The sequence below is a fragment of the Drosophila simulans genome, chromosome 2L (assembly GCF_016746395.2).
Source record: "Drosophila simulans strain w501 chromosome 2L, Prin_Dsim_3.1, whole genome shotgun sequence".
Classification (NCBI taxonomy): domain Eukaryota; kingdom Metazoa; phylum Arthropoda; class Insecta; order Diptera; family Drosophilidae; genus Drosophila; species Drosophila simulans.
Genome location: NC_052520.2, coordinates 5,669,539 through 5,694,217, shown reverse-complemented (window position 1 = coordinate 5,694,217; position 24,679 = coordinate 5,669,539). Strand labels below are relative to the sequence as shown.

The 24,679-nt window shown below is 40.8% G+C and overlaps 3 protein-coding genes and 1 long non-coding RNA gene across 13 annotated transcripts; 2 read left to right on the top strand and 2 right to left on the bottom strand.

The window, feature by feature from the left end:
* Positions 1-1,500: 1,500 nt before the first annotated feature.
* Positions 1,501-5,418, bottom strand: LOC6731106. The gene is made up of 5 exons (XM_002078227.4): positions 5,287-5,418; positions 5,096-5,228; positions 4,957-5,042; positions 4,740-4,893; positions 1,501-4,683 (listed from the first exon to the last, which is right to left on the bottom strand). Exons 1-5 carry the CDS (start codon positions 5,359-5,361, stop codon positions 4,301-4,303), a joined length of 831 nt encoding a protein of 276 aa, XP_002078263.1. The 5' UTR covers positions 5,362-5,418; the 3' UTR covers positions 1,501-4,300.
* A 192-nt stretch (positions 5,419-5,610) lies between these two features.
* On the top strand, positions 5,611-8,442 carry LOC6731105. The gene is made up of 5 exons (XM_002078226.4): positions 5,611-5,746; positions 5,804-5,942; positions 6,008-6,093; positions 6,149-6,302; positions 6,354-8,442. Exons 1-5 carry the CDS (start codon positions 5,672-5,674, stop codon positions 6,815-6,817), a joined length of 918 nt encoding a protein of 305 aa, XP_002078262.3. The 5' UTR covers positions 5,611-5,671; the 3' UTR covers positions 6,818-8,442.
* Positions 8,443-8,728: 286 nt separating this feature from the next.
* On the bottom strand, positions 8,729-15,694 carry LOC6731104 (cyclin-dependent kinase-like 1). 7 transcript variants are annotated; one of them, XM_016179604.3, is made up of 5 exons: positions 11,509-11,673; positions 11,384-11,421; positions 9,956-10,142; positions 9,026-9,898; positions 8,729-8,964 (listed from the first exon to the last, which is right to left on the bottom strand). In XM_016179604.3, exons 1-5 carry the CDS (start codon positions 11,509-11,511, stop codon positions 8,827-8,829), a joined length of 1,239 nt encoding a protein of 412 aa, XP_016023638.1. In that variant the 5' UTR covers positions 11,512-11,673; the 3' UTR covers positions 8,729-8,826. The 7 variants fall into 7 exon arrangements, with proteins under 7 accessions (XP_016023638.1, XP_016023642.1, XP_002078261.1 ...); XM_016179608.3 differs by lacking the exons at positions 11,384-11,421; positions 11,509-11,673 and adding an exon at positions 15,428-15,694; XM_002078225.3 differs by lacking the exons at positions 11,384-11,421; positions 11,509-11,673 and adding an exon at positions 13,858-14,020.
* Positions 14,705-22,906, top strand: LOC27208807. Of its 4 annotated transcripts, XR_006541626.1 has the most exons (5): positions 14,705-14,958; positions 16,828-16,943; positions 17,007-17,069; positions 17,248-18,051; positions 22,750-22,906. It is a non-coding gene; the product is annotated as an uncharacterized LOC27208807 (long non-coding RNA). The 4 variants fall into 4 exon arrangements; XR_001601051.3 differs by having other exon boundaries at positions 14,706-14,958; positions 16,828-17,069; positions 22,750-22,902; XR_006541627.1 differs by lacking the exons at positions 17,248-18,051; positions 22,750-22,906 and adding an exon at positions 17,127-17,241 and having other exon boundaries at positions 14,715-14,958.
* Positions 22,907-24,679: the final 1,773 nt, after the last annotated feature.

Below are 24,679 nucleotides of genomic sequence, written 5' to 3'. Positions count from 1 at the left end.
ATTATTTATTAAGGAAAACAAGGGAGAAGAAAAACCTTAATTGACTTACAACTAACTTAAAAAACTAAGACTTGAAACAAAAGATTGTTAATATTGTATTTTTTGTTGAACTTTTTGTACACCTACTTTTATATGTAGGTACTTAGTGTTTGTGTAATAAGGTAAGTTCATTATTAATTTTAACAGCTTGTTTTGGCATATTTGAAGTTTTTTGATATGAGTTTGAGCACATCTACCCCAAACAGGTGACCCATACATTAATATTGGATTAAAAATTGTTTTAAAAATTATGATCTTATTGGATATTGATAATTTAGATTTACGATTTATTAGAGGGTACAGTGTGCAAATAATTTTATTAACTTTCATAATTGTGTTGTTGATGTGGTATTTAAATGTTAGTTTTTTATCAAAAATTATACCCAAATATCGAATGTTGTCAACCCATTGTATTGGAGAGTCTAGTATTCGCAACTGTCTATCAGGAAGATAACGAGGTTTCCTTCTTTTTGTAAAAAATATAGCATTCGTTTTATTAGGGTTAATTTTAATTTTCCATTTTTTGTAATATATGTCTAATTCATTTAAGTAACTCTGCATGGATTGATTTATCTCGCTGTACGAGAAACCAGCACTGTAGACAGCGGCGTCGTCAGCAAACAGTGAAAGTACACAGTTTGTAGCTTGTGGAATATCGTGTGTAAAAATATTAAACAATGTAGGTCCTAAGACAGAACCCTGTGGCACACCTGCATTTAAAATTCGTCTAGCAGATTGACTACTGTCCAAATTAACGCTAAAGTATCGATGTGTCAAAAAATTTTGAACTATTTTAATGAGGTATATGGGAGTTCCAATCATCTTTAGTTTGTGCAACAGTCCGTCATGCCATACAGTATCAAATGCAGCCTCAATATCAAGTGTAACCAGCCCTACAGATTGTTTGGATTGGATACTTTCTTTAATATAATTTCTTAGTTTTAAGGTCGGCAGTATGGTATTTAGACCATTTCTAAAACCATACTGTACCGTTGGTAGTGTGTTGTGTATGTCCAAAAATTTCACCAATCTCAATTTAATTAATTTTTCCAGAATCTTGGACAATCCGCTTAATAGGCTTATTGGTCGGTAGCTTTCAGGGTTATCAGGAGGTTTTCCTGGTTTGAGAATTGGAACTATTTTTGCTATCTTCCAATCCCGTGGGAAATAGCCTGCCTGAAGACAGTGATTGGCAATGTTAACAATATGATTAATGGCGCTTGTAGGAAGGTTTTTCAAGGATATATTAGGTATTCCATCAATTCCAGGAGATTTTCTAGTATGGAGAGCTTTTACAATTGAAAAAACCTCTGGATAAGTGACTCTACAAATTTCTGCGATGTTGTTTGGGGTTTCAGCTATAGATTGTAAAGATATTTTGACTTGGTCAATTGTATTTTGGTTTGAATATGAATGTGTCAGATTATGCTTCAGTTGAAAGACATCAGCAAGAATATTCGCTTTTTCTTTTCCAGAAGCGTATATTTCATCAGCTTTACTTAGACACGGAACAATTTGTTTTCTTTTTTTAATTGCTTTGGTTATATTCCAAAAGGGTTTGCTGCATTTATCCAGCTTTTGAAGTTTATTGTTCCATTTTGCATTATTATAAATGAAAAGCTCTTTTCGTATGATGTAATTTAAATGATCACATCTTGATTTTAATAATGGATGACGTGACCTAAACCATTGTCTTTGGATAATATTTCTTGTTTTAAATAATTCAGTTATATGTACAGGGAGTGTAAGCTTGGAGTGATGTATAGGTTTATGAGGGACTGCTTTAAGAAAGGCATAATTGATTACTCTAGTGAAAGAGCCGATTAAATTATCAATATCCAAAGTCGATATCTGTGAGCAGTTGACAACCACCTCTTCAACCATCAGCCTTTCATTTATAATTCTCTTAAAAAGCGCCCAATTTGCCCTTCCCAAAATCGGATATGTTTTTACATTGCGCATAAAATTTGTAGAGTATTTAATAACCACTGGTAGGTGATCAGAGGAAAGCTCTTGCATTACTGCTGGATTAGCCAGCTGGTTAGGGATATTAGTGAGGCATAGGTCCAATGTTGATGCTTTTGCTTTATGGTTATGCGGAATATATGTGGGTTGCGTAGGGTACAAAATACTGAATTTTCCCAGATCTGAAAGTTCATTGAGAATTTTGCCCCAACCATTGGCTCGGGTACACTTCCATGCTCTGTGGCGCGAGTTGAAGTCCCCGCAAATTAGAAAATTTCCATTTATTTGTGAGATCTTAAGGAGATCAGATCTATACAAACTTTTTAAATGATTATGGTCCCAAGATAAGTCACATGAACTAGGAATACATTTTGAAGTATTTCCAGCAAAGTAAATAGAGTAAATTTTTAGACTGGAATTAGAGTCAGTGTTGATTTGTATACCTACATTTTCAATAACATGACTTTTAATGCAGGGTATTTGTTCATGTATCAATGTGTTACTAACTGCAATGGCAACGCCGCCTCCCCTACTTTCCTTCCTGTCATTTCTGTATATAGTGTATTCGGGTATATTAAAACGGTCACTATGAGTCAGCCACGTTTCATTTATAAGTGCTATGTGAATGTGATTATTTTCTAAGAACTTGATTAGTTCTATACGTTTGTTTCTAACGGCACGAGCATTCCATGCCATAATATTCAAATTATCAATAAAATTATTTGTTTGTGTAAACATACTTAATCGCTAACTGAGAAATTGCTTGAAATTGCTCTCCCTTATTGGAGCATTCATTAAGTCTTGTTATTAATTCAGACAAAAGAGAATTTATCTCTTCACATGAAAAGAGATTAGTTTCATTTGTGATATTTGCTTTGGGATTAGGCAAAGTATGAATATTGGTGAGTGCATTACTATAGCTACCAAAGTTGAGTTGTTGCACTCTCTTAGTTTGAGTAGGCAATGAGATCTGGGGTTGATTTCCAAAGAGAGCAGATGGAGCGATGTGTTGCTTAGAATTCCTCATTCCATGAGCTTCCAAGTTATTTCTTCCAATGCGTTGTGATGAGCGTTTGGAAAGTAAATTGAGATAAGAAATTCGGCATGGGCATGTCAGTTCTGTCGATGGATGGTCGCCTTTACAGTTAGCGCATTTTTTGTTGTTTACGTCCATACATACGGCAGTCTGGTGTGATCCAGCACAATGGGCACATGATGTTTTAACTGAACAATTATTTGATCCATGTCCAAATAGTTGGCAATTGTAGCATTGAGTAATTTTATTCTGCAATTTCACTTTATACTCCCAGCGTACTTTAGTGTGGTTGACATACATAAAGTTTTTGCGCAGTTCCTTTACTGTGATACTTTTGTTTACGAAATAAACAATGTACAGTAATAATTCATGATCAGACTTAGTTTTCTTTTCCACAATTTTGACTTCGGTGCATTGTAATCCTAGGTTTTGTAGCATGGATTTGACAGTTTCAATTGGTAGTTTATCCAGCCCGGATAAAATGGCTTTGTATGGCTTGTTTGATCTAGTATCGTACGTGTAGAACTCACAGTTATGTTCCTTGAGTTGGTTACAAGCTGCATTGAAACAGTCCATATTTGGTAAAAATATTTTAATTCCAATTGAGATGGTTTTAATAAAGTAATCATCAGTTTTAATTTTAGCCATTAGCTCGTGTACAAATTTTGTATTTTGTTTAATTAATGTTATAGGAGGTGGTTTGATTATTATTTCATCAAGTGTGTCCGTTTCAATAGGTTTATCATCATTATCATCGTCTAAAGTTTGTAGTGGACGAAAATAATTTGTAAATTGCTTGGAGCCCCGTTCGTTCTGGCGCTCCACTAGTGGTTTATTCCTTTTAGTACGCATTTTTTCAACGGCAGATGCTTCAGCATCACCAATTGCATCACTTGAACGTTTGATTGTAGTCCTTTGCGAATATCACAATTAAAGAAGAAAACAGAAAATATCTAATGTACACCAAAATGTTCTCAGAGAGAACAGAAGATAACGATCGCAGCGTTCAATTTTTACAACCGCGTTCGACAAGAGCTAGTCGAAGACTGAAAATATATTATGTTAAGCGATTTTATACAACTAGTGAGTCACAATTAAGACCTAATGGATACAATTCCATATACCTAGGGAAACTGATTGCTTCACCTTAGAGCACTTGTGTTAGTAATACTGCTGTTTCATGTATTGTAATATATAGAACATAAATTTTAAATTATTTGTTTTATGAACTTTAAATTCTCCTGAGTTCCACATAAATGTTTAGATTGCAACTCTTTCCTTGTGCAGGTAGTCTTCTTTGATGGCATTGCGTAGTAAAACTTTTGACAGCAGCTCCTGCCGCTGAAAAAATTCAGAGGACTCTTCATAATTTGCTTTTTGTGGAACGCTGACATCAGTTTTTTCATCCTGCCACCACTTCGATTGTGGCACATCCCACAATTTTTGCCCCGCTTTGGGCATTACGTAAATAATTATTGGCTGTTGTGTGATCGGATTTTTAGATGCCATTTGATTGGATTGCACTCCGTTTGTTACAGGATTCAAAGGATCTGGACCGTAGAGTCGTATATATCGTTGACTCCGCACCAGAAACATTATTTGCACGAAGGCAATCAACGCCAATGTGTCATAGGCCACAAGCACTGAAAAGAAAAATGTTATCTTACACAAATGTGGCAAATCGAATTTAGTTGCTTACTTGCGTAAAATGAAAGGGCAAGGGTCATCAGAATTAAGGTGGCCAATGGCACAATGTGCCTGGCAATCCGAAGCGTTATAATGACGAGTACAACCACCTGGACTGTGTAAATGAATTCGAAGATTGCCAAAGGTATAACATGGTATTTCTTGAGCTGCATTGAAAATAATAATTAACTTCTGTTTAATAATACTATTAAAAACATGCTAGACCTGACCTTATATGCTCCATAAGCCGCCGAAAAACAAGTTGCAATGTGGCAAAAGCTGTAGAGTTGTATAAACATCATGAGCTCCTTGGAATCTGTAGGCATAAAATAATATAACTCTAAGATTTGTTCTTATCAAAGAACTTACAATGTTCCGCCCAGGTGACGGACTCCTTAACAATTATGCTGGTTCTATAATGGGTTTCCAGAATGTTGATGAAGAAGTACAGGAAAGATGTTCCGTCGGCGAATATCAGCCACATGAAGATGCTGTTTTTTATCTGAAACCGAAAGAGATCAGCTCGGATTGGCTACCAACTGATATGGGATTAAACTCACGGTGGCTGCAATGCAAGTGACCAGGACACCCAGTCGCACCGAAGCACAAAAGAAGTAGCTCTCCATGAGCACCATATTGTTGTCCCAGGACCAACTGAGCCATCTGTGCTCCGATTTGGAGCCGACATTCTGTGGCTTTCCATTTGAGTTCTGACCAACGAATGATATATGCTGGCCATTCGAATCGAAATTTGACGCTTTCAATATGAACTCGCATTACCGCAAGTATTCAGATTGGCATCTTGTACATGGTTTTGTCATTTGCTGGGCGGCAATTAGTGCGCATTTGTGGTTCTTATGTGGCTGACTCACCGAATTCCCTGTGGCACGGAGTACTCAGTTGTGATTTACTGACCGCCATTACCGGTAATATACCACATTCAATATGTTATTAATGGAATCCTATATGTGCTATTGCTCGGTGCGTCTGGGCGTCATAATCGTTTCTGTTCTGGCTATCGTAAGTTGCCATAAATCTTCCTTTTTGTCCTTTAAAACTTGACCTTGCTGGTTGTAGATCCGTGAATTGGCTCATAGCATTACGCTTTTCGCGTTGGGAGTCAAAGTTTTTGAGCCTTTAAACGATTTGTTCGAGCACGACGCGGAGTATAAGAACAGAAAGTGGGTTCGAAAGTCCATCAGTTGGAGTGAAGACGGTGGGTATTCTATAACCAAATGTGAATTATTATATATTTTGACAAAAAATATTTTCAATTACTAGATCCCGAGGTCTTAAGCGCAGTTGTTCACATAATATCCTTTATGCATTCGGCTGCAGCCTGCTTAAGTATTTATGGTGCTATCAAGGTATGTTAAAAATAGTCCTTTCAATAGATTTGATTTTTAGATTTGTTTCATTTAGTTACGAAAATGGTTTCTACTGCCCTTGGCATTCTTCGAGTTTGTCTACTTCATACACATTACTTTCCTTCATATTGTTCTGATGATCATGCTGAAGAAGCAGATTAACTTGGGCTTCCTCATCATTCTCACTCTTTTGGGCTGTTTTTATATATGTAAGTATTCAGTCATAGTTGCTATAGTCACTCACCCCCGACTTTTCTCAGTGTTTGTGGGCTACAATGCCTGCACCTGCGTGGCCATGTTCCAGATCATCGGGCTGGTGAAGAGTGCCCGCTACTGCGAGCTCTACGGAGACGATCCCTTCCATCCGCTGGCCATGAGGAGCAATCGATCGAAGGATTCCGAGAAGCCGCTTCACGTGCTGCGAATGCACGAGATGCACGACACAAACATCGACGAGGAGAAACGACTGAGCAAGCTGGGCTTGTGGCCACGTCGTCAGCCGCCGGTGGTGTCCGTCCTGCCCGTGCAGGCAGCTTATCCGCATCCACCGCTGAAGTGGTGGCAGCAGCAGGCCCTGAGCACCGGAGATGACCACCAGTCGGATCCGTCCGTCTATCGCAACTGGCACACCAACGAGCTACTCAACGGAGTGGGCGGCGATTTCCAGCGCAAGAGTGAGCTGAATCGACGCTACGCGGAAAATCAGTTGCACCGATGGTACTGATGGTGTGATCACTGGTCACAGGATAACAGGTTGAGAGTTGGTTAATCTAAAAAAATTAACATTTAAAACAGTTTCATAGCAAACCTAAGCAACTCTTTTTAGCTGTCTTATCAAACTTTGAAACTTTCAATTTTATTAAGTAAAAAAGAAATACAGATTGTGAAGTGTAAAGGTAACTTAGTAAGACATAAGATCCGATCACAAACGTTAAACAATTTTGCAACTTCTCTGAACATTTTTGTTACCACAATTTTGAAACTTTTATTCCCAAAGCAAACAGCGTGAATATAACAAGCCCTATCTGCTTATTCGATAAGTCTTCGATTCCTGTGCTCAGCACTTTACCGAGCTATGCAATTCAGCAAGCTCCGTCCCAACCATATCCTTGACTCCCCAGCAGGACGAAAGTTTCCATCTCCCTGGATTTTGTTGCCTGGGCTTTTGGCGGGCACTTTGCATAAACGGCACTACAGATTATGCAACTCTGTCTGGGAGACACTTTGCATATCCTCGACCAGGAAGCGGGATGCTTCAATGGCCGGTTCGACTTACAAATGCTTTTCCCATTTTACATTCCCAACCAAGTGCACAGCGACCGGAAAAGCGGGGGAAAAGCGAGGGAAAAGCGGGGGAAAAGCAAAAGAGCAGACAGGGATGGAGATATTCGGTGGACCATTCTATTGTGTTGGCCAAACGACAAAAATCAAAATACTTAACAATTGGTGACGCTGGCAATGGAGCATGAGTCGCAGTGGATAATGCTAGGAATGCCCGGCTGGCATCCGACGATATCCTCGATTTCTCCTCTATTTTCTCAATGTTTCTCTGAGCATCTGCCAACGAAAATCCGGGCCACATGGACATGACTGGTGCCCAGGAGATTTCAGCGATATGTGTTGACACTTTTGTTGACTGCTGGCATTGAAGCCTGTGGGAATGCAGCTTCTGTTCTCACAACTTTTCTATAATTTAATTAAAAGTTTTTCGGAAAATATTGCATTCTGTTGAAAAGTACTGAATACTGAGCAATTCCATTTATTAGCTGATATAAGCTAATAGTGCCTTAAATTCAATGATTCAACTCATGATATTGTTACATACATTAGTACTATTTTTTCTTTACTGGCCTGGCTTCACCTTAGAATAGTCTTAGTGCGCTATAAGCTTCACTAATCCTTTCATCACCGTCTCTGGGGCAAACGTTTCTCTGACGCTTCTTGGAGTACATCAACAAAGTCCTTAGGACACGACTAGGATACACGTAAGGCGATACGTGTCGCTGATTATCTGCCGTGTGCTTAGCACTGGATTAAGCTGCCAAAAAACGTGGTGTGGATGCCAGGAGGTGAGATCTGTCGACGGCAAAATACTTCAGGAGCGGAACCTCAAAAGAGGGTATCAGATAGGATGTACCTTACAAATCCTTGTAAGCAGTTCTTGATTATTGATTAATGACCTGCAAAACTCTCCTAATCAAATCAAATATAAAAGTACATTTTCTATGATAGGCGCTCCGCAGTTTCCAATCCGCTCCTGGTTAAATAGATGTAAAAATGTGTAATCCTGGCCAGGCTCAACAAGTAGGTGAGAGTTGGAGGTGGAATGTAACCGTTTGACTAGTCGACATGCTGCAAGGATTTTTAATTCGATGTACGTGTGTGTGCAAGGCTGAAAAGGATTCGAGCCAGGACGCAACTGGAAAGTGAATTAAAGATTAACTTGGAGTGATTTGCGAATCTCATGGACTAACTGAATTGAAAATTTATGGAATAAAACATTATGTAGCACATTTTATTTGATGACAGCTGAAAATTGCACTTTAGACTTAGTTACTAATTCAGTTCGGCCCGAAGGGATGAGTTGCCGTTGCCAAGTGTTTACGAACGCTCCACCCAGTGATATATTAATGGATTACTTTTACACATTTATTCCCAGCAGTAAATAAGTTAAATTTTCGGGCTCAATTCTCGCTCAAGGACATTACTTCGTTACAAATTCTCTGCTCAAACTCAAATTGTGGGCAGATGATGCTCGGTGCGATGGAGCAGGTTTGCATTCTTGTTCAGGGGCTGCAGCTTCACGTAATCTTGATGCGGGTGATGATGATGCTGCGTGCTAGGCAGCAGCGGTAGTGATGTGTTTGAAGTCTGTAATCGAAGGATATACTTAATGGATTGAATTATCCTGTGAGAGCACTGCCGTACGCACCTTTGATTTATCCCTGGCCGCCGCAATGGCCGCCGCCTGGGCAGGACCCGTCTGGAGCTGCTGGGCTGCCGTGGCCAGCATGAACTGCTGGGAGGCGAGCTGCTGCTGGCGGAGATTGGCCGCCTCCAGGCTGTTGACGTGCTCCAGCTCGCGCTGCTTGGCGATGTAGTCGTCGAAGTAGGAGTGCTTTGTGAGCTTCTCGCAGGACCAGCGCTTGGTCGGATCCTTGTCCAGGCACTTCTTGAGAAAGTCAATAGTTAGGGGATTCTGCTGCGACTTGGCCGGCATCTTGTCCTCCAGCGGCTCCAGTGTCGGCGGCACTGGCAGCGTGATGCCCTTGAAGTACTCGTTCTGTCCGAAGATCTGGATGTGGCGTGGCAACAGGTCGCCGAGTGTCTTGCGGATCAGATAGAGCTGGTCCACATCGCTGCGTCCTGGCCAGAGGGCCTCGCCCCGGACCAACTCGGCGAAGAGGCAACCGATGGCCCAGACGTCCACCGGAGTGCCGTACTGAGTATCACCCACCAGCAGCTCCGGCGCCCGGTACCATCTGGTGGCCACATAGTCCGTGTAGTTCTCGCCCGGACTGAGCATCCGGGCGAAGCCGAAGTCGCACAGCTTCACCTGACCCTGGGCCGTCAGCAGGATGTTCTCCGGCTTGATGTCGCGATGCAGGCAGCCCTGCTTGTGGCAGTAGGCCACGCCCAGCAGGGTCTGGTAGCAGATCTGTTTGGTCAGGTGCTCCGGGCAGCCCTGTGGATGACGCTCCAGTTCGTGCAGCACGGTCAGCTCGCAGAACTCGAAGACCAGGTGGAGGCGTCGCTTCCGTCGGAACACTTCTAGCAGGGAGACAAGGTTCGGATGCTTCAGGTTCTGCAGGAAATATCGAGTGATTAAATTATTTAAGTGATTTAAGTTGTTAATGCTCACCTTCAGTAGCCTAATTTCTCGCAGTGCAATTTTACGAATCGCTGGATCATCCTCGGACTCCACAAACCTCTTGACCGCCACCAGAGCGCCCGTTTCCCGATCCCGGCACTTGTAGACCACACCGTAGGAGCCCTCGCCCAGCCGACTGAGCTTCTCATAGCGATCCATTTTGCTGCTACCTTGTGGTCTGCAAGGAAGTTAACAGGTATGAGTTATTCCGGAATTCCCACCTCGAGTGCGGCTAACGTTCAGTTTGAGTTTGGAGTGGATTTTACCTTAAGCTCAAACATTGACCACGTTTGATGTTTGCACGTCGCATTGCTTTGCATTGGGCACACAAAATGTTTAAGAATTTTTCTGTTTGATAGCTCAGACACGAACACATATGGACTCACAGGGGCGAACTTGCATTCGAGGGTATGCGAGCGAGTATGGAGTATGATTTGATATTCGATCTGGTATTATTTCAGGGACTGTCTTACGATTTGATGTGTATGCATATATGTACAAGTTATTGTATTTGAATAGATTTGGTTTTTTGGGGATGTCCAGAACATTTTGGAGGTTTGGTTTCACGAATTCGGTATGATTTGGTTAGTCGATTTCGATGGAATGAAACAAACAACAAATGAGAGAACTTTTAGAATGAGTTATTTAGTTTGAACGTAAATTTTGGTGGGCCAAAGAAATCGTTAAATAATATAAAGTAATATAAATATAGATAATAAATTATAATGTGCCAAAGTACATCAATATAAACTTCTTCCTGCTACTTTTTCCCATCTAAATGTAGCTAATCAAATAAATCGATATTGTAAACATTCAATTGCCATTAGATACACAACCTAATCATTACTAGTCTGCCACTTATAAGCACGAGAACTAAATCGATTTTTTGACCCAAGTATATGTACATAACCCTATGTGGAATTGGTAACTGCAATTGTCATTGATTTGACTGGATGGACTTATAATTAATTCCATTAAATGGAACATATTTTTACTAATTTAAGTGGTTTCGACACTGATTTCCCAGTTTTGTTTTGCTTCGTGTAAATAAGAATTGTACCATTGTGACTGTTCATTAGTATTAGATTAGAAACCGAGGGTAATTAACTTTCTAGCTAGTGAACACGAAACCTAAATCGATTTTGTAGCCCCAGGTGTTCGAGAGCGTGCTCCTTTGAAATTGGCATTACCGGGCTGGTCGAGGACTTCACGGGTTGACAGTTCAATGCCAGCCACAAAACCTTAAACGGGGTAACTGAACCCTACTTGGGCCTTTCTGCATCTTTGCTAACATGTGTGTGGGTCATAAACATGGCATGCAATTAAATATTTGTGTGCTGCTGGTGGTGGCAGTGGTGGGTGGCACAAATAAATGGAAGCAACACAGGACACCGAAAACGTAGCAAGCAGATGACTTACCTAGGCACCCATCTGGCTAATATCTGACGTATTTGCAACTAGAGTTAGTTATTGAATTGTGAATGAATAGGATATATATATATATATTTGATTAAAGTCTTTTGGGGGAAGTCTACGATACACACCATGCGCCGAATACTCCGCCAAGCCTGTCGATCAATAAATATTTGAATGGGTAGACCGCTTGAGCGGACGTATGTTTTGTCTGACAACCGAGCAACGAATGGGGGAAACGCTGGAGCCGACCTGGCCCCATGTCGACCAGGTCGACTCCACCCCACTGGCCAATGTCATAGCAATGCGACCAAAGTTAACAAAGCAAAAAACCACAACAAAACCAAATCCATGCGCAGTTGCCCCCAAAGTTGTTCAAGAAGTTTCTCCCCTTTGTTGTTTTTTCTAGCGACTACCGGAAGACATTCAAGGTGTGCTTCTTTCCCAGCTTTCCCAGCTCCTTTCCCTACACAATTTGAGGTTACCTGCTGGAGTCCTCTGTCCAAGGAGCAGGCAGGGGAGTGGCTTATGAACCGGGTTCTTTGACACAGATTGCTAGAGGATTTCATATAGCTAAACTGGTGCAGCAGTGCAATAAGTTTGTCGTGACTACGCGCTACGTGGGCGCTTCGGGGGTGGATTCTATTTGGGGTCTTTATTACTAATTAATGTTTGAATCGCTGTGCAATTATAACAGTATTAGCGATGGCTTTTCCTGGCTGAGTAACTTAAGTATTGCTGCGCAGCTAATTTCCTTGCCAGGGGTCACTTATTGTTTAAAAACTTTAAAACTTTCACAGTTCACAGGCAAATAAGAAACTTTTCTTAGCTCGAAGATAAGTTATGATGTTAATAAAAAATTTTAATTTTTTTTTTACTTTTGTTTATGAATATTCCTTTATATTTTTGCTCATACCTTCGTAGGGAAAACAATTTGGATATCTCAAACATTTTCATTGTAGTATCGAATTTTTTCCAGTTCACCTTTTGTCTATATTTGGTTTGTTTCCGTGTTTACTTCACTTGGGCCAAACAAAAAGCCCTATAACTTTTTGGCAGAACTACACGATGTGAAGACGTTAAGAGCCGGCAATCGACTGAGGTGCTTTTGGCTAGAAGCGAGTTTGGAGAGCGCCGGAGTTGGTAGCAGCTCGATTGCATCAGCGGACATCGCACATACGCCGCGTTGGCCAATGGCGACTTTGATTCCTATGTTTCTGTTTGTTTTGGTCTTGCGTGTTTCATTAATAATGCATTTAAGTGCAGTGGAAAAACACGAAGGTGAGCGTCGAACATAAATTAGGAACCATAATCACGCATACTGTATAAGCAATAGGTAAGGTATATAAAAAAAGGAATTCTTTGACCGTTGTGGTTTTTTAGATCACTGGTTTCCTAGAAGTTCACCTTTAAGAACAGTATGAAGGTATAGTGACAGCACCCCACTGATTTCTTCAATTTAATTTGCATAATTACACAGAACTCCCGTCGACCTCGTTCCAACTTAAACACCATCTGCTCGCCTGTTTATACATTTGACAGCTTTTGTTTTCCGCGAAAGCACTTTAACCTTTCCCACTTTGATTTTTCCTTTATTCTAGGCTCTTGTGGCTTTTAATTATATTTTTGTATTAATTGTTCTATGTAGTTGTTTGCGCGGCATAGCAATTATTTGTTCATGTCGTTGGCATGATGTTGGGGTCAATGCTTCCCAGCTTAATGGCTCTTTGTTTATTTACCATTCTGATACTGACCCCGGATATTTGTGTGAAATAGCAGGGCTAAAAGTTTGTGTAGTAATGGGTGTTATATAACAATTATAGAAGGCTCTTCTATTTAAGGTAAAGGAACATTCAGCTGGCCTTTAAAATATAATTTTACAATTGAAATTTACCTATATATGATTTTAGTTTACTAAAGTACGATAAAATGGTCTTAAGTTTTAGCGAAACCGCATATTTTTAGATGTTCTATACTCGTACTGCCTTGTGGGCTTATTTTAAGTGTCTGTACTTGCTGAAATAACAATAATATGTCAAGCAAATAAAGTTTTTTAGCAAAACCCCTAACATCGCCTTGTAAAGTCCCTGAACCTTTTGGCCATATAAATATTGCGGGTTGTTGGTAAGGGTTGTGTTGACGTGGCCTTTGGGAAAACAAGCGTAAAATGCAATAAATAACAAGCCATTAATGCCGAATGCTCACACACGCACCGAGTGTCCCAAACTTTGTGCGAGGTCTGTGCAAAAAGCGTTGCCTACTTACGGGGATAGAGGAGCTGAAGCGCTTGGAGGACGAAGCAGGCATATGCGTGTGAAATCAAAGGCCAAGGCCGTTGCAACACCACCTCCACCAGCAGCGACTCAAATGTCATTGCGAAAAGTTTATCCTTTCTGCCCGTTTTAGCACTGCATTTCACTTTCATTCCGCAAAAAGTTGGCAAAGCTAATTAGGGCCACGAACGGCGCTAATCGACCCACCTGTACTGCCTGGTCTCAACTAAGTCCGGCTCATTGCACACCTGGATCTTCTGAATGAGGCGGTAGAGGAAGGAGTTCTGAAACGATTGCGGCAAGTAGAACGAGGAGCTGTGAAACATTGCACGTCGCCAGGCGTTCGCACGGCTGCAGGGTTCCAGGATGACTAATGTTCACTTCGACGGTCTCCCGTCTATTTATTTTATCGATACATGATTTCAAATGCAGCGGACATCATGAATCCTTTATGCATGGAGCGACATTCCTTCTCAGACAGGTGCAAAAAACCGGCTCTGTTTCTGACGTGTCTCGTGCCGGCATTGCTTTGCCATTTTGTTTAAGATTTTTTTGGGTCAGAAAAAAATGCGGCCGGGGGAAAGCCAAAGGAACATGCAAATGAGTCAGGCGCATTATGCGAGAAGTGAGAGTCGCAGGCCCGTCTGAGGCAGAATTTGCCACATGCCACAGCGAGGCACACGAAATCAGTGGTGCAAGCTGGAGGGATAAAAACGGCTTGCGGGGATTCAATTATGTAAGGTGAGGCGGGCACCTGTGAGTTTTGGCATCTACTGTGGGAATGAGAGCGACTGTCAAATGCCGTGAAAGCGCCAAACAAATGTAAGTATCCTGCTGGCAAACCGAAAAGGCGGTTCTAATTCGCGACTGTTGAAAAGTCCATTCACCAAGGGTGCTGATATAAGCAGAGCAGTTCCATTATATCATTATTTTTAGTTATTATTTTATTTAATCTCCTAAAACAACTTATAAATGATAAAATGTCGAAGAAAAATATGCGACTTGTAAAAATCTGAACAAGTGTGCGGTGAGTACAAGTGTTATGTATCAATCATTTCTTTACAGTCTGCTTGGCAATATTTTATTCTATTTCAGTCAGATATATACACAAACGAAAACATTTCCCTCCAACTGCCGCACAAATATTTCTGTTCCTTCCAAGCAGAATCGCAAGTGTCGTTGACATTTGCCGAAAATAGGGTTTTCGTCTGCTTGGATCAAAAGCATTAAAAACCGCTACATCATCCGCTCCCATAAGTATCCAATATTCCTGCAGAGCTGCTTGTCTGGCCTGTCAGAATTCGGATGGTAAGTGGGTTGAAGTTTGGGGACAAATCCCAGCTCCTAACGCATTTCAATGCAATTTGATGTCTCTGTACTTGATTTCGTCTCTTCTTGCTTTTGTTCTTCTGCAGCTTTTTTCCGTGCACATATACTCGCTTTGATGGAAATTCAATTTGATTGGAGTTTTTGTCCTTTTTGGTCCTGTGGCTTCTTGGTTAGATCTTGTGTAAGTTGAGTAGCTTTTAACTGTCAGTTTGGGGCGTTCAAAGGAGGTATCTAAATGTTGGTTAGAGACCGACAATGTTTTCATACGATGATTACTATTCACTGTAAGGTTATTCACAAGGCCCGACGTTAAGCAAAACAATATCAGGGGCAACACTCTATCTGCGCGCCAATCTTGAAGTTCAAGTTTAGGCCAAAACAATGCAAAAATGTTTGGCTAGCACTTTTTGTTACCATTCAATGCAATGCAATGCCAAGTTCGACTTACCTTCTGGGCAGAAGTGGAAGGTGGTTACCAAACAGCCAGAGACGTTTCTCTCCGAACCATTTGTCCATAGACAAGCATTCGATAACTGTTTGGTAAATTGATTTTAAAGTCCCGTTCTATTTCTGGAATCTCGAAAGTGATTTCCGCATCCTGCGAGCATTTAACTAACTTGATTTTCACGCGCGAGATGCGAGGCGAATTTCGCGTCCGTTGGCTAAGAAATATTAACAAACTTTGTTTATAAGCGTAGTCCACGCCGTAAACGTAGCCGGAATTTTTATGTGCGCCGGCATTGAAAACGCCGAAGACAATGGGATGGAGTTTCCAGGGGGTGGGCTTGTTGGGGTGTTCGCGACGGTTGACATTGGCAACGCTTTGGGGCAAGAAAGCCCGGTGGGCAACGGGATGGGGATCCGAATCAGGGTTGCTCGCCTTGTATTTTGGTTATTAATAGTGTTGTTATAGCGCATGCCGTTGTTTATGTTTGCGTTGTCAATCTGTTGTCACTAAAAACAAACAGCAAATTTGAGCTTAGTTCACGCTTTGATTTCAAATATTTCTAGTTCAGCTTTTCCGAGCGGAATTTTAGTTTGGTGTGTGGGTAGTTATGGGTTTGAATGGACATCACTTTGGAAGCAATTACGAAAAAATGAGATAGCATTTTCTGTTGCTATTCTAGGTATTTATATCTACATAATGTTCAAAGCATTTATTAATCACCGATCGTTGATTGAACAGGTTTGCGTGACCAGGGAGTGACCTTCGATTGACTTAATACATTCAAGTTATAATATCAAAAAGCAGGCATTTACCTATTTTTGGTGCACAGAAATCTCTATGGCTCTTAAGACATTTTTAAAAGTAACAGAAGGTGTACTTGTTGCTAAATTTGTTTATTAAATATGATATTTAAAAGATGTGAAAATAACAGAAAGCCTACAGTCACTAGACAATTATTTGTGTATAATTTATTATTAATGGTTTTTTTTTAATCGGCTTGACGAAAGCTTTCTAGAAATCTGGAATAGGCAGCGAAAGAGCCGCGAAAGCTTTTAACTAGCCAATTTTAAGGCTGGCAACGCCTCGAGCCTTTTCCGGTTGCCAAAGTAACGGCAAAAGGGAAACCGTGAAACTTCACCGCCAACCAATACACAAACATAACGAAGGAGCGGCCACACACACACAAGCAAATACCAAAAGCCGGCCAGCATATGCCAGCGAGCTAACACACAGATATGTACCGTTGCATTTGCACACGTGTGCTCACACATACATTTATATTCTAGCGTTGAATGCGCTTTGCATTTTAAGCTTTTCTCTTTCACTGCGGCCGTTGTTTTATTTTCTTTTTTTGTGGGGATTTGTTTTCATTTTTTTTTGCGATTTTATTGTTTTTTCAGCGGCAACGCACAACAAAAAGACAAAAGAATGGCCGAAATGAGATAACCTTTAAAAGCTGCTCGTATGCTAAAACTAAATAACGGCATTAGAGCCAAATGGCAACCAGGACATGGAGGTAGACCAACTGCAAGTACTCATGTGTGTGTGTGGGTAGTAATACCGTTTGTTTGGAGTACAGCAACTGAAGCCGTGCCTCTCAAGTCAATCTACTTCTCTCCTGTTTGATACCCCGCATTTACTGGTAATTTAATGAACATTAGGATAATGCAATGCTTCTAATGAAACTATTTTTATAAAGAACGGAATCGTTAAGGATAAGATTAAAAATAGTTTTCTTGGAAAATGGCAGATTAAAGATTTAAAAATTTCAGAGATTAAAAGTTAAATGGTCAAAATCTATATTAAATGGTATCCCACAGTCGGATAACTACTGCTGAAGCTCTAAGAATTTAGTTGCCCGGGACAACTGAAAAAGGCAACTTGAAAGCAACAACAAATGCAAATTGCTGGCTCGCTCACTCTCTTCTCTCTCTTCCTCTCGTGTGTTACAAATGAGTGCAATTGTTTTCCATGTGCAGCAAATTTTTTATGATTATCCCTCTTTTTTGTTGACGGTGGCTGGGAATCCCCCAGCATTCTGCCGTCAGCTTTAAGTTGTTGCGAAATTTGGATAACTAGGTGCACGGCGGGATCTGGAAAACGGAGAAGAAAGCCGAAACGAAAGGAAAGGAGCGGAAAGGAAAAGCTTTAGCAGAGCAGGATTAACACCTGTTTTGTGTGCAGCGCCAAGCCTCGAATTTATTGTGTTTGTTTACAAGCTTTTTGCGTGCGCAAATTTTGTGAATTGGACCAAGTTATGAGTGCCAGCGCCTTTGGGCCCTCATTTCCCGGGCTCACGCAGCAGAATTTTCACCAGCGGCGACTTAACGCAAAATTATGGTCCGCCCAGATAATGTGAAAAGGAAAGTGCAGCGGACCAGTTTCCCAGGCCGCATTCCGTTTGCATTAGTAGTGACATTCTAATATGAACGAAGCCGTGGAAAAATGAAAAGTTTGCGATATCTGGGGAATTGCTGTGGCAATACCAAGCTTAAAAAGATCTGGAGTTTGGGATTTTTGCAAGTTGATAGCCTAACCGCAATTTGAACATGGGGTAAATCTCAAAGTAGATGAAAGATGCCAAAACGCACACTTCGCAGATATATTTTATTATTTTAATAGTTGTAAGTATATATATAAGTATCAAGTTATTGCTCTTATATTAGTATACTTTCTTTTAAGTTTTCATATAAGCTAATATCTTTATCCTGCTTTGAATTTTTCGTAAAACCGCCATTTTTTGAACTTCCCATGGGTATTAACTGGTGGCTACATAATTGTGGTCAGATAGCACACATATTTATAGTAAGCGAAAAAATTAAAATGAAGCAAAATGGATGCCTGGGAAAAAACTTTCACTGGCAGCTTCCGCACACCCCCCTTTCACACATTACGGCCACAACAACCTTGTGAAAAAGTTCCATAACAAAATTTATGCGCGTAACTGGGCGCAGTGAAAGGAAAACTGCTGAAAAAGTAGCAGAAAAGTGGGGAACGGGGTGGAAGGGGAGTCTCCCTCCCTAGTACAACTTTTAAATAAATTTCTAAATACTCAAGTTGCGCTTTCTCCACTCGCCTCGAGACGATCGCAGGCAAACGTGGCAAAGTTTAAATGGCTGGAAAGAAATGCTCGACTTTTTCAATGATGATGATGACGATGGGGGTTAAGGTGCTGGGTACTGGGGAATTGGTTGGTATTCTTGCCCAGCACTTTTGACTTTTGCGGTGGCAAAGTTTTCCTCCACCTGGGCAGGAGTTTGGGAACGAGTTCGAGCTCGGTCTCGCCTCCTCGGTGTTTGTACAAGAATTTATGTTAATAACTTTTCGTTTAAGTGTGTTGGCTTGTGTAAAGTTATGTTGCTGATAATGGCATTGATAGCGTTGTAAATATTCTATATATTGGTGTTTTTACTTCAGGAGCCACGCTAACCACTTTCTGACTTCTTCGCAAGTGAAGTCAGTCAGAAACTAAAAAATCTGATTTTTCCAACGGGTACACACTGGTCCGAAGCTCTCACTTAGTTTAAGCTTACCAATTGGTAAGAAGTTTGGGAATAGTTTGTTGAGTAGAGCTTTGTTGGTTGCATTACGAGCTTTTAAAGTTCAGGGCTTAACTTTTTTTTAGGAAAAACGTGTGACCAACTTGGCGTATGAGTAATATTAATGGAAGTTCAACCTTCCCTATAGACTACTTATAAGATCCGACTCGGGGTTTCATTTTTGAATGAGTTTTTTGGATGAGTTTTAGGTCAAATTATTGTCATCAACTTCTCTTCTAAATCCTCATCGTCTAATTTACCTAGCTCAATGGAAGTAAACTGTTTAAGCAGTTAGTAGGCTTCATTATACGCACTTTGCACTTGAACCGATGCCAGTTACTGAATATAAGCCCATGGCTTCCACTATTGTCAGGCACGCCTACTCCGTTTCAGCCCTCATGTTTATGGGCGGAAATTACATGGCAATCAAAACATAAGCGCTAGTTGACTGCTGTTTTGGGCCCGGTGCCTATGCAAATGTCTGTGGTCAATGTGCATACCAATTCGGTGCACAACACCGCCCAGTGCAGCAAAGCGCTCCAGAACCAACCTACGGAATCAGAGATGAGTACCTTGTGTAGTTCACAGTGTTTCGCCATATTTAGAATAGAATAGAATAGAATTATTGTTTTAAATCCGAGCTGTAATGTGAGCCATGGCCAACATTTTTACATAAATAATCATTGTTTAGAAAAGATTCCCAAAATTCCAATTATTTTCAAATATGTAAGTTGCAATTAAGTTAACTTTCCTCAAAAATTCTGAAATAGTTGAAGCATCTCTAAAGTGGTGCCTGTGCACAGTGGTCTGATTTTCATGAATGTGCGAAAAACAAAATTAATTCAATCTAAAATAAATTACTAGTTTAGAAAACCGAGTATATTTTTTTACTATCGGAAGGTTTTTTTTTTTGTTATTAAACAACCAGTTTTGAAGAAAGATGCTGCTTTCTTCATGTACCAAAGTTCACTGTGCGATGAATGGATCTCGGGCCCATAAGGACGACCCGTCATCGTCGATGGCATTTGGCTTTAATTGCCATCGTGTATAGATGGCTCTCACATGCTTGTTATGACGTTTTGGTTTATGTGCCCCAAACCATGTTAAACTTGCCAAAACCCTCAAAACTGTTGATGTATAGGTGTGAATATGATTGGCTTATGTGTGTATACATATAGGGATGTGGTAACTGTGTGTGTTTAGGGCTTAAGATATATTAAAGGAATCTCTATTTCGAATAACTATAACCATATTAAAATTTTATATATACTCATGCACCGTTGCCGTTCAATCTAAAAATTACATTGTATGGTAAAACGAATCAAAAAATTTGCCATAGCACATATTTGCCTGAAAGTTTGAACAGCCAGCAGAGGCAAGCCTAAACTACGCTTTGGGTTTTAGTTTCCAGACCCGTACTGCGGCCCAAACTACTTTTGATTACTGCTGCAAGTACAATGAAGCCTCACCCATTGGCTGCAGCAGGCAGTCGAGCATAACTTTTGACTCCATCGACTGCCCCCCATCCATCCACCGGGATCCGTTCGATCCGTCCTCCCCTGAAATTCGATAGTTTTGGGAGCATGGCGAAAGTTTCTGGGGAGTAACCAAGGGTGGTGAAGTGTGGGTTGGAGCGCAACTCGGTGGAGCGCTTATGCAGCGCATTGATTAAATTTGACTTGAATTGCATTACGCAGGCATTTGCATGGGAAGGAGTGTAGCATCGTTTTAGGCGCTTGTGCCTGAAATTGGATTCTGTTAGACACACTGGCTCAATTGTTGGACTGCTGCTGCTGCTGCTGTTGCTGCCACTTGTTGACATTCGGGGAATGCCGAAACTGCTTTTCGAAGGGTTTTATTTATTGGTTTAATTGAGTGCCTTGAGCAGGATGAAGTTTTTACCATTCACATTTTGTGGCACACTTTACGAGCTTTCCTTCAAAATTTTCGTATCAGCTCGTGCACGTCGAAAAGTTTCCACTTCCACTTCCACATCCATGGGCGGGTGCTTAGTCATCTCCAAACAGCTCAATAATTTCACCATCCACTCGCGAGCCATAAAAAAGCAGCCAGGACTTAGTTAAGATCTCGTGTGTGATGCGAGTGCTTGGTAATGGTGGCCACAATGCCGTCATAACTGCGGCCCCAGTTTTTGCTCTGCCCCCCAAAAGTTTTGTCTTCCAGCAGCAGTAGTTTCCGGCTTATTGTTATTTTTGTGGCCGCGTAATGTGCCACGTACATTAGGAAACGTTAAAGTGGCATAAAAACCAGAACAAGGAAACGGCGCAACAGTCAGCGACAACAATGTGACACCTGTTTTTGTCCGCCATTTTGTCAGGCTTTCTACTGCAGATGCCAGTGTGTTTGTGTGTGTGTGTGTGAGTTAGTGTGCCACGGGTGACATTTATGTGCAGCTCGACATTTTATTTTCAGTTCAATGCACGGCGAAAATTGCTCATGAAGTGCACCATGACTTGCCATTCGGGACTGCAGTGCAAAAAGCGCAGAATGAGAAGTGGAAACGACTTGCAACACATACATATAAAACCTAATTCAATGATTGGAAAATATATTAGGAATTCAGCGGATAAGCAATAATATGCGATTCACTTTAGTCACTTAATGAGAATTCTGTGAAAAGCCAATTCTCGATTTTCTCAAAGTGTAACGAGCATCAAGTTTTGAATTTGCATCATCTTCATTGCATATTTTCTCTATTTTAGCTTTCGATTTCCGTTCTTCTCGTGTTGCGGAGTTTCATCAAACAGTCGAGGATTTTTATTAAAAATCGAAGTGCAAAGAGCAAGTGTAGGTCTGTGGTTATTGCGCTTGGCTAACTATTACTTTCATCATTGTCCCGCGGCGCATAAAATCTTTGCTTAAAGTTTTCTCCTCATTTCTGCACTGGCTGCTAAGTTAAGAAAAGCGCCATGAAAAATACAAGCCAAAAAGTTTTCCCATTTTGGCGCCCCAAACAGCTAATGAAACATAATCATTATGTAATAATTAGTGGCACACACTAAGTCACGGCCGGAAGAGGATAATCTGCCGCCCGCCTTACACAAGACGGCAGTGTAAAGCGGCTTTTCCGAGACCAGGGAGCAAAATCTCGACAAGCTAATAATGCAAACAACTTTTTGGGAAGGGGCTCTCTGTCTGGTGGGTGTTGCGACTGAGTCCTGAATCCTGAGACCTTAGCCTGTTGTTATGGCTGCTCATTCGGGCCCGGAATTGGTCAAGCGAGTAATTATCGCAATTGTCGTTCATCGTAACGCTTTGTTGACTCCTGAGGTGTTAACGGGGCGGAAATTCATTCGTCTTAATGATATTAAATGGATTTGCCGAGCTCTTGTTTTTCCTCAGCTTGTCCGCCACAGCGAATACTTAATATATGGCCAATGCATTGCGCATACGCCGTGGCGGACAGGCGCACAATTTGCGGTACGGCAGTTTAGCCGTAAGTGCAATTTAGTTAATTTAGCACTTAATTAACTTAAAGTTTTACAGGGAGTGAAGTGCTGGCTGGGGGAAGTTCGAAAGCAATTGAAATGCGCATTGGGGCCAGTGGCTGTCGGAAAAACTCAGCTGCAAACAAAAGTTTCCTTCATTTATGTATTTATTTTTTCTGCTCGGCTATTTAACTGGCTGGATAAAGTTTTTTAAACAGCGCTGGTGTGTTTGCTGCCCGTTGTTCGCTGTTAGTTTTGTTGTGGGTGTTGTTTATTTGCGGTCAACAAACAACACTGCTGCCAATTCATCTTTTTTCCTTCAATTTTTTTTTAGCAACGCCCGCAGCTCAGAGATCGACTTGGCTAGTGATCCAGTGATAAACTTTACTTGGTCGGAAACGCTTCTTTCTGCCTCACCCATCCTATGATTACCACCACCCATCCTATATCATCGCGGATTGAGTTTAATACAATACTCAATTTATAATACTAATAAATCAATATATTTAATTAAATGCAATTTTATACGTATGAAAAACAAGAAATAACTTAAAATAAAAAGGACCTAAAAAAGCACTAAGGTGAAATCAGATCAAATTAATTTAATGCATTTTTTATAGAATTTTTCCGGTTTTGTGTATCATTTTTGCATATTTCGGTATCGATTGCATTTTTTCACTTGAACGTGCATTTTTGTTAAGCTAAGTATGCACGGAATCTGTGCAAGAATTTTTTGTGTTTCGCTGAAAAGCAGTTTGTGGGATTTTGTGAGCAAAAGAGAAAAATCCATTTAAATTGATTTGTGACGAGGAATATACATATATACTATGGTGGCCAGGGAGGAGCAATTAAAGTAAGAATTAAAATTATTTATTATATGAAAATATTTCGATGTGTGTGTGCTTTCGTTGCCAACTCGCAACGCGCTCAATTGTGTTTTTCCTGTTCGCAGAAATAAAAAGAAAAGAAAATCATGCCAAAGAACAGATTTCCGCCCAACAGTGCCAAATTTCCACACACTCCTCTACTCGTGTAAGAGTCTCTTGAACTCTTTTCAATAATTTTAAGATGCACATATATAAACAAATAAATAATATGTATTGCCCAACTCTTGGTTCGATACAAAGGAAAAAAAAAACAAAAATGCTGAATAAATGGCAAAAGCCTTTTGGCTCTGCCTTTTTGACACAGATATGAAGGGTGCGAAAGCGACTTGGATTTGCATTTAGTAATTGAATTTTGTTGTGCAATTTATTCCTGCTTATACTCGTGCCAATGCAGTGCAAAAAATAAATATATACAAGTTTGTTTCGATTATAGGAATAAATTTATGACTTCCACTTGTATGTTGTGGCTTAAAAATAGGATTTAAAGTATAAAGTCGAGATACTTGGCCAATTCGTTAAGGAGTGAATAGTCTTAGAATGCAGGCCACGATTATCAATTTTCAGCTCAAATTTAATCACCTGCACTCACACATTAAATTGGCTGAAATGGGATTGCTGCACATGCATTCAACATGTTACAATTTCAGCTCCGACCAGTTGCTGTTTATGGTCCACCCGCCTCTCCCAGGAGACCTCAATTGAGGCCAGGATATTGGAAGCTGATTTTTACGATAATGTAGATAAAGAACTTGCCGTGGGTCAGATCGTTAAATCCGAAAGAGTCGCTGGGTTCGACGTCCGAGCGGCTACTTTAAACTCCATTAGGTCATATTTACGGCACAAGTTCAGCTGAAGTGGGAAGTGTCCTCGTTCGAGTCGTGGGCAGAAAGTGTTAAAGTTCCCATGCAGCCAAAGCAGCAAAAGGATAATAAAAAGTTGCCAGGGCTTGCAGCTCATGATAATAAAACTGGTGGCACGTGCTGACTCCAATGGACACGCAGCCTGGTCACGAATCCATGGTCTCGAGACACTTTTTGCTTGCTGTTGACATTCCACACCTCCTCACACCCCATTCCCTTTCGCTTTTTGTATTTTTTATTTTTTGTCTCCCAAATAGATTTGAAGCAGCTTCAGCAATGTGAGCATTCCTCGCCTGCAGCAATTTGTTGCTGAATGATGTGTGAAGGACATAAAAATGCAGCAACGAGTGGAGCGTGTTGGGGTGCGGTATACACACATTCGAGTGTATGTATTCGCGGCAAGTAGACAACTGGGGGCAAGCAACGCCCTGGTTGACAAACGTGCTTATAGCTGATAGTACAAATGGGCCCGAGCATTTATAAGTTTCGAATGGCTGTAGAGGAAGGAGAACCAATT